The sequence below is a fragment of the Herpailurus yagouaroundi genome, unplaced genomic scaffold (assembly GCF_014898765.1).
Source record: "Herpailurus yagouaroundi ecotype Mexico unplaced genomic scaffold, PumYag 77, whole genome shotgun sequence".
Taxonomy (NCBI): domain Eukaryota; kingdom Metazoa; phylum Chordata; class Mammalia; order Carnivora; family Felidae; genus Herpailurus; species Herpailurus yagouaroundi.
Window position 1 is genome coordinate 80,246,513 of NW_024412388.1, and position 8,373 is coordinate 80,254,885.

At 49.4% G+C, this 8,373-nt stretch overlaps 1 protein-coding gene across 3 annotated transcripts in view; it reads right to left on the reverse strand.

Moving 5' to 3' along the window:
• BCAR3 (BCAR3 adaptor protein, NSP family member) overlaps positions 1-8,367 on the reverse strand; it is a 115,953-nt gene extending 107,586 nt beyond the window's left edge. For 2 of the 3 annotated variants that reach the window (XM_040471017.1, XM_040471013.1), the window contains exons 1-2: positions 8,188-8,367; positions 233-563 (exon numbers count right to left, since the gene is read on the reverse strand). In XM_040471017.1, the coding sequence (XP_040326951.1) occupies positions 233-549 (317 nt within the window). In that variant the 5' untranslated portion in view covers positions 550-563; positions 8,188-8,367. Of the gene's footprint in view, positions 1-232; positions 564-7,382; positions 7,403-8,187 lie in introns of those variants that run through there. The other variant, XM_040471014.1, reaches the window with a different exon arrangement.
• Positions 8,368-8,373: the final 6 nt, after the last annotated feature.

Genomic DNA, 8,373 nt, shown 5'->3' on the forward strand with positions numbered 1-8,373 from the left:
GAGAGAGAGAGAGAGGGAGAGAGAGAGAGAGAGAGAAAGAGAGAGAGAGAGAGAGAGAGAATCCCAAGCAGGCTCCACACTGTCGCCACAGAGCCCAACGTGGAGCTCAAACTCACAAATTGTGAGTGAAGAGTTGGACCATTAACTAACTGAGGCACCCAGGCAACTTAGATTTTTTTTTTTAAGTCCCTTAAAGACAAGTCATTTTCACTTGTGGAATTAAATAAGTCACCTGAAGGTGAAGGTTTCGCCTTTCCGGTCTTGCAGGGGTTGCTCCTGGATGATAGCCGGGGTCACCGGAGAGTTCTGCCGTGGTGACTTGGAATGGGGCAGGGTCCCCACGTGACTGAAGTTATCGAAGGACCTGATGGGAGGAGGGGCCTTTTTCTTCCGTGGAAGGGTGCCATGTATAGACACGTCTTGATAGGCATCAGTGTGATGCTCAGCAGGAGGGGACTTGCTGCTCAGAAGGTCCATGGATGAGGCCAGGGGGAACTGGTGATTCACCGGCATGTTTCTGGGAAGGCTCACAAATTTTCCGGCAGCCATGATCCTCAGCTTCTCTAAGGGGGAAAGAAAAGAGCGAAGGCATGAATCTTAGATAATCACAAGAACTGACTTCCTACTCACAAAAGGAAATGGAAATGTACCATTAAACAAAAGAACACGTTCACGGAGCATTAGAAGGCAAACAGTGAATGGCATCACTAGTGAAATTTAATACAAATGGGAAGTTTACTCATGCCCCTATTTTGATCCTGCAGAGGAATGCTCCTGGGTTGGCAGCAGATCCACCAATGGAAAAGGGCAAGCAAGTTTCAGAGACTCTAGGGGCACACGAGCCACTTTCTTATTTCAGATGACTGAAGCTGATGGAAAAGCATGACTGACAAAAAAGAAGACTATGGAGGAAGTACTCAAGGTTTCAATATAAGTGCATCAGAGAACACATTATAAATGTTAGATAAGTGGCTCACGTCTTTCCACCACCCTGTAAATGATAAGAACAGGTGGAGATTATTGGAATTCCTCAGCTGCTAGAACGCCTCCAGTGCCAGACCAGCCCCTCAGTTGTGCTACCCAGGGCAACGGGGCAGAATTTTTCCGGCAAAGACCTGGTGCTTACAAATAAATCAATGTACTCTAATTAATGAAGACGGGCCAGGGTCAGGGGTTAGGAGGTGGGTCACTCCTCCGTACATTAGTGGGCTCAGCTGCAGAGGAAAGCCACTAGGGTGAGGGATCCGTGTACATTGTCCCCCAGAGGGGTCAGGAATCTGCCTGCCACCAGCAGGGTTAAGCCATACGCATGGTGCCTGTATAGTCAGGGAAGAATGGGAAGGGAGAGAAATAAGAAAGAGGGGGTGGGGAGCACACGGAAAGAAAAGGAAAATGTGTACTAGGTCGCGTGCAAAACTAGACCCAACAATTATTCCCAGCTGTGACCACTAGCAGACATGTTCACCCTGAGCCAGAGTCAGCACCCACTCACCTCCCCCCAAAAATCAAACTATACTTTTGGCCTAAGTCAAATTCTATGAGACATTTTTAAGGCTAATACATAGAGGGAAGGAAACACAAGCCTGAGTAAAAATTAGAACTAGGCTCTGGAGACACTGAGGATCCAGAATCAGTCCCACCAGCCATGATACCAGACTAGTCTGGACAACACAGCAGCATAGCTAAGCCTGTTGCACTGTCTTCTCCAAGGCTGCGGAGCAGAACATTCCTTTGCTCTGCCGTCTGTTCCAAAGCCCTGCAGTCCCCATTGCTTACAGAGCACCCTTCCTGCTACAAAGAGGACAGCTCAGAGTGAAAATCATCACTTAATAGTAACACTGCTGTCAGTTCCACTAAGGAACTGGAGACTTGGGACATGGCTTCTCCATGACCACTAAGAAGAACAATGCTCTCCAGAAGCTCACATTGTAGCAGGCAGAACTGGGTTAAAGACAGCGCAAGGGAAATAAACCATCGAGGACAAGAACAGTCCAACGGAGAAACATACAAGTTGTGGGGGCTGGATAGGAGGAAATCCTTCACTCAAGGTATATAATCCTAACCTTGTCCTCAGTTCTTTCCCAAACCTGGTAATTCTGGGGCTTGTCTGCTCCATGTCTAACCGTGACCACACAGAAGGCCTGGCTCACGGCGGGTGCAGAACAATAGGGCTGTGAGTCCCCGCATGGGCTTCTCCTGGGTCTGGCCAGTACCTGGCACACTGTCAGCACTTACTCAATGTTAGTCATCATTATTTAAAAAGAAATCCAGACTCCCTGACCCTCCCTGCCTGACCACCAGTGACGTAAGCCCAGTAGGATTCCCTCACCCTATACACAACACTGCCCCCCACAGTTGTAAATGCTTGCCTGCCCAAGCCAACAGCACCTTCTTCATAGAGGCCTACATCATTTCAAAGAACCTTCTAGGGAGGCCCAGAGCACCCCACAGAACCTCTTTCTGTGCAAAGGGCCACAGTGATGATCAACAATTTGCAGGTCATTATGATGGGCTAAAGTTGCCCTGGCTCCAGTGTTTCTGGCAGCCTGTTTCCTCTCTGCTTACCCAAGATCTAGATTTCAAAATTGGGCCAAATGCTCTAGAATGCCCTCCAGCCAGTTCCCCACACCTCAGTTTATTCTCTGAATCGAGGGTTAACACTTGCCCTTCCTATTCTCAACATTTAAGTGCCTTCTCCATATGAGAGGCTCAGAGAAACAATGATGTTTATAAGCCCCAATCCCTATGAACTCTAAGAATCCTAGAACTCATCAATAGGGACCCTTCAAATGCTGGAGGGAAGAACAATTTGAACAAAAGGACTCGAGGAGGGCAACGCTGGAGATGTGGACAGGAAGTATTCTGGAGGGATTTTGAAAGGTAGAAAATTGTAAGGAAAAGCCTTGCAAAAGGATGCTGTAACAGCAAATGCATAAAGGCAAGGAAGCGCCCCCACAGGCTCACAAACCGCAAGTTGGGCTATGTGGCTCACGTGGAGAAGTCAGGAAGCATTTCCTAGGAGCACCCAGCGTGGGAACAGATGGTGAAGTCTTGAAAGTTGTGTCGAGGGGTCTGGACTGGGCTGTCGGTGCTAGGGAAGACCTGGAAGGGAGGGACAGAAGCCAGTCCGTTCCCAGGAAGGTAGCTGTGGTAATTCTGGAAAGGAAAGAAGGGAGGCAGTCCGGTCAGGCTGATGGCAACAAGCCAGCAGGGAAAGATGAAGTACCCTGACCTGGGGCAGTGGCCAGGGAAAAGAGGGACTGAGGGAAGAATGAGGAGCTCCGGGCCCCTGGCAGGGAGGACGAGGGCCACAGCCTTGGCGGGATGGTGTGGTGCTGTAACAGGCTGAGTTGTGCAGAAGAGGACTCCCGCAGGAGGGAGGCTAATAAGCTCACCACTGAGCTGCTGCGTGTGAGGAAGCCATGACGTGGTTCAGTCGAGGAGGTGAGATATTGGTATGCATAGCTAGGAGCCAGGACAGGATGTAGATTTTTAAGAATCATCAACATAAAGGGAATATTTAAACCTGAGAGCAGATCCCTTAGCTTGTAATTATCAGCTGTGATAACAGATGTGAAAGTACCTCTTAAACTGTCAGGAACCATACAATATCCATGAATTATATCCCTGCTCTCTCTCAGCATGGCTGCTTCAAGCCCAAAAGGCCCAAAGCAAGGGCTGAGCTCTGAAAACCTGAAGTGGTGGTCCTCAAGCTGGCTGCACATAAGAGTCCTCTGAGCAGCTTTTAAAATCCTGACACCCGAGCTGTGACCCAGACCAATGAAATCAGAACCTCAGTAGGTAGGACCCTGGCATCATTTTTTTGAAAGCCACTGGTACTGTCCAATGAGGAGCCAGGGTTGAGAGCCACTGGATAAGCGAGTCTCTTTGGTACAGAGCAAACTTAACACTCAGATTTGTTACCTAAGGAACAGAACAGAATAACAATGAGGAGGGGTCAGTCAACAGAAGCATCAATTCATTCATGCATTCGACGCACACAGTATGGAGGGTCTCTGTGGCAGGCACTGTGCTTGGTATTGGGGACAGTGTCAAACAACTGTCCTCATGAGGTTACTACTCTATGATGGAAGCAGACAGGAAGTACCAACCACATGTCCTGGTGATTCCCAGTGCTATGGGAGCACAGAGAGTGGGAACCAGGGTCCAGACTCATCTAGTTGCCAGGAAAGGCTTCCCTGAGAATGGGATGTTGACCTGAATGATGTCAAGAAGAGTCTAATAACTGGAAGGAGAAGATGAGCTAAGTTGAAAACTCCAGAGAATTCTCAGCAGCAAATTGGAAATATGTAAGCCAGGCTCCTCTCTACAACCCACTGCCTCTAAATTGGGACTCTTCCCCATTAAAATACAGGCCTGCCCTATGTGTAGTCACTTGGAAAAACTGGCTCAACACCAGGCCCTATGTCAAGCTTGAATCAGCCTAAGGGTGGTGGAGGTGGGCCCAGACCACAGACAGCACTTCCAAAAAATATAACTAAAAGTGTGGCAGAGGACCGAAGGGGTAACTATAGGTAGAAGGAACTCATTTACAACCTTTTTGGTCCTTGTACTTCCTACTTGAGCTTTATCTGCTTTTAATTTTTCCAGACCCCAGGAACCTAGGGCAAATCCAAGGGATAGAAGTACATGGTGTGTAGTTGGAATCTAGGTTCAAGGTAAGTACTTTTCATTTTGAGAACAAAGCCACTTACTACATTTGACCTCACTAGGCAGAATCCGAGTGTGTTATATGTAGGTGGGATCTCAGAGAATCAAGTCCCTTCCCTTTTCCAGATAAGGGAAGTAAATGTTCATTCATTCAATATATATTGTCTGGACGCTTACAATGTACCAGGGATGAGGACATAATAAACCAGATGAGCTCCTGCTCTCATGGAGGCTACGTTGTGATGGGCGGCCCCCCCCCCAGTAAGGGTCCAGTCAACACAGACCAGAAGACAAACTAGGTTACATCCTAGCTGTCAGTGCCCCAGGGAACACAAAACAGGATGAAATGATAAAACATACTGGTTGGGATGGAGGGCTATTTTAGATTAGGGTGGTCTGGGGGGGCTTCTCTGAAGAGGTTCTTTGACAAAAGAGATGACACCAGTCAAGAGAAGATGGGCAGGGAGTTCTAGGCAGGGGACTGGGCAGATGCAAACGCCCTGAGGTGGGAATATGTGGTTGGAAAAGGACAGTAAAGACTAAACCCAAATCTCCATTTTCTGGCTCCCAGATTTTCCCTTCTTAGAGATGTTTGAATCAATGCTCCTATTCATTCTGTACTTCTTATGTACTATTTGATTTTTTAAAAATCAAACATGGTAGGGGCGCCTGGGTGGCTCAGTCAGTTAAGCGTCCGACTTCAGCTCAGGTCATGATCTCATGGTCTGTGAGTTCGAGCCCCGAGTCTGGCTCTGGGCTGATGGCTCAGAGCCTGGAGCCTGCTTCCGGTTCTGTGTCTCCCTCTCTCTCTGCCCCTCCCCCGTTCATGCTCTGTCTCTCTCTGTCTCAAAAATCAATAAAGGCGTTAAAAAAAAAATTAAAAAAAAAAAAATCAAACATGGTATAGTTCAGAACCTAGGCTTTGAAGTAAGACATTCAGAGGATCAAATCCCTACTCTGCCATTTACTTACTAGCTGTATGGCCTGGGACAAATCAGCCAACCTTTTTGACAGTTTCTCATTTGTACAAATGGGTTAAAAATACCTCTTTCATGGGGTTGTCCTGAAAAATAAATGCGATCACGTATGGAAACTCCTGGACATACAGCAAGCATTCAATAAATGGTAGGTCTCTTTGGAGCAGGTCAGGGAGCAGGTCTGTCTTGCTTATCACTATATTCCTTTTACAAAGAGAGTTCACTAAAGAAGTCACTGCTTCTGGTCACAGCCAGGAAGGATGAAGAAGGAAATATTTTAACTCCAAGCAATAAATATAAACACACCAAACCAGGTAGGACATAGATGCAGACACACACAGGCGGACCAAATGAGCCTACATGCTCATGGGTTTGAAAGAAAAGCCCAGGTGAGACTTTGGCCATCTGACATCACCTCTCTCTACTATGCAGGTAAATAGACACTGTGTCCGACTCAGTCTAATGTCAGACCTCGAAATGTATACAAAGGTCAAAGATTCTGTATCTTGATATGAAAAAATGAGACCTCAGTGAATGTTCAGAGCTGAAATCTCAGTAGGGACAAGAGTGAGCTTGACAAACTCCCAACATATGTGCTACCTTCCTGGTGCTACACAGCCAGTGGCTGTGCTTTGAAATGCTTGTGAACAGAGCAGCCCAAGTCACTTGCTTTACAATGATGTCTTGAAGAAACTGATGATCATGTGCAAGTCAATGCAGAAACAGGCAGCCCTCTTGTTTGGAGTTTTCTAGTTTATTTCTGAAATGAGCTATTTCCAAGTTAAACGTATCGATGGTCACCTGCTGTGGGCGTTAAAAACTTTCTATCATATTTTAAACTCTGGAAATGTAACTGCTCCTGCTGTCCAATTATGACCACAACAGAGAAGTTTTCGTTTGGATACGTAGTTTTATATCTCTGCAGAATGCAACAGGAAGAGAAGTTAGAACTGCTGCACATTAAAAAATTGGCTCGTGCACTTAGAATGAAGTTTTTCTTTGGTTTAGAAATTAAGAGGATCCCCCCCCCCCCCAAAAAAGAAAGAAATTAAGAGGATCCCTGTTTTCAAAGTAAATTCATGAAGTCTGGCCAAATGATTGAAGTATGAATAATTCTTCCATGGATTGTATTTCAAGCAACACAGCCTAGAATTTACATGATCAAGTTCTTAAGATTAGCATTCATTTGACAAGCAGTCCTTTCTATATGAATAGGAGATTGAGATCTTAGTCATCCTGGAAATGCCAGCCTTCTCAGCAGAGGCTTAGAGAAAGCTGGAGTCAAGGAGGTGACGGAGGCCCTGGCATGGCAAACGCTTTACATTACGCTGCATACATTCCCTTGCACACCCCCATACAAGGGCTCGCCTGTGGTTTCTCCACTATTAACTTGGCAGATCCGACCCACGCTCTGCTGAACACCCTCTCCCAGCACCGAGGCCTCCCCTTCCTCCGCCTGGCCTCAGTCCTTGGCAACAGGCAGGGAGATTATCCGCTCCCAAACTGACCTTCCCTCCGCCAATGTATTTTCCTCGGACAGATCTGTGTGTAGCCTTGGGAGATAAATGTCAAGGTTTAAAAGAATCTCAGAATGCTTGGCTCCACTTTCTATCTTAGATAATGGCTTTAGGGGAAAGCAGACACGGAGATTCGGCAACCGGTCTTTCCCCTTCGCACCTTTCTTCAAGAGAGTTAATACCCAAATCAGGGTTTCCCGCCCCAGCCACGACCCACCGTGTTGCCCACGAACTCTTCGCCTTGCCAGCTGCTTCGAGCCCACTCGACCGCTCCCAGACAAGTGTCTACACCTGATCAAACTTTTAAAGTGGTGGCGGCCGCTGCCCCTAGGGAAAAGGGCTGAGCTCTAACCTCTTCCCGTCGCGTCCACCGTCCCTCCCTTCACCTCCCCTTCCCTCCGCTCCCCTCCCCGACGCAGAAGGAGCAGCACAACCAACTATTCATTCTTTCTCAACAAAGGGCGAGAAGGAGGGGGGTGTTGTCAACAGTTACACTGCGGGCTCCTTCGCTTTCTTTGCAAACTTTCCTAGAAATGAGTGGAGAAACTTGCCTCCTGCAAGCCCAGGGCTTCCAGCGGAGCCCCTTGGTCCTCGCCTTCACCCCCCCCCCCACCCCCACCCCCGAGCCCCGAAGAGTGGGACGGGACGAGACGGGGAAGGGCGGCCAGCTGAGCAGCCGGGACGGGCAGAGGCGGGGGGTCGGGGGAGGCCAGCGCCCGCGCAGATACTGCTCAAGAGCAAAAAGCAGAGATAGATGCTCGCCGCACGTCGCTGAGCGCCACTTCTCAGGATTCTCGGGAATCCCAGCCAGTTCCGAGGGCGCCGAGGGCGCAAGCCGGGTCCCCACTTCGGCCACTCCCACCCCCCAAAGGCCAGCTCTGCCGGGGGCAGGGGGAGCGCTGCCTCAACTTTGCCCCTAAGTTTCTCCAACAAACTTCCCAGACCGTCCTCCCAGGGGGACGCGGCGGCGGCGGAGCCCCGGGAGAAACAGCACCCCCGCGGGGCGCGCGGCACAGACTCACCTCCCCGCGCGGCGCTCGGTGCCCCGGCTCTCCCCGGCTGGGGCTCAGACGCGCCGCTCGGCGGGCCCCACGCCGCGGCTGCTCCCCGAGCACCGGCCGCTCATGGTCGGCGGGGCGCGCCCGCAGAGAAGCCCGCGCGCGGCTAGCCTGTGCGCCGGACGGCTCCGGCGGCTCCCGCTCCAGCCC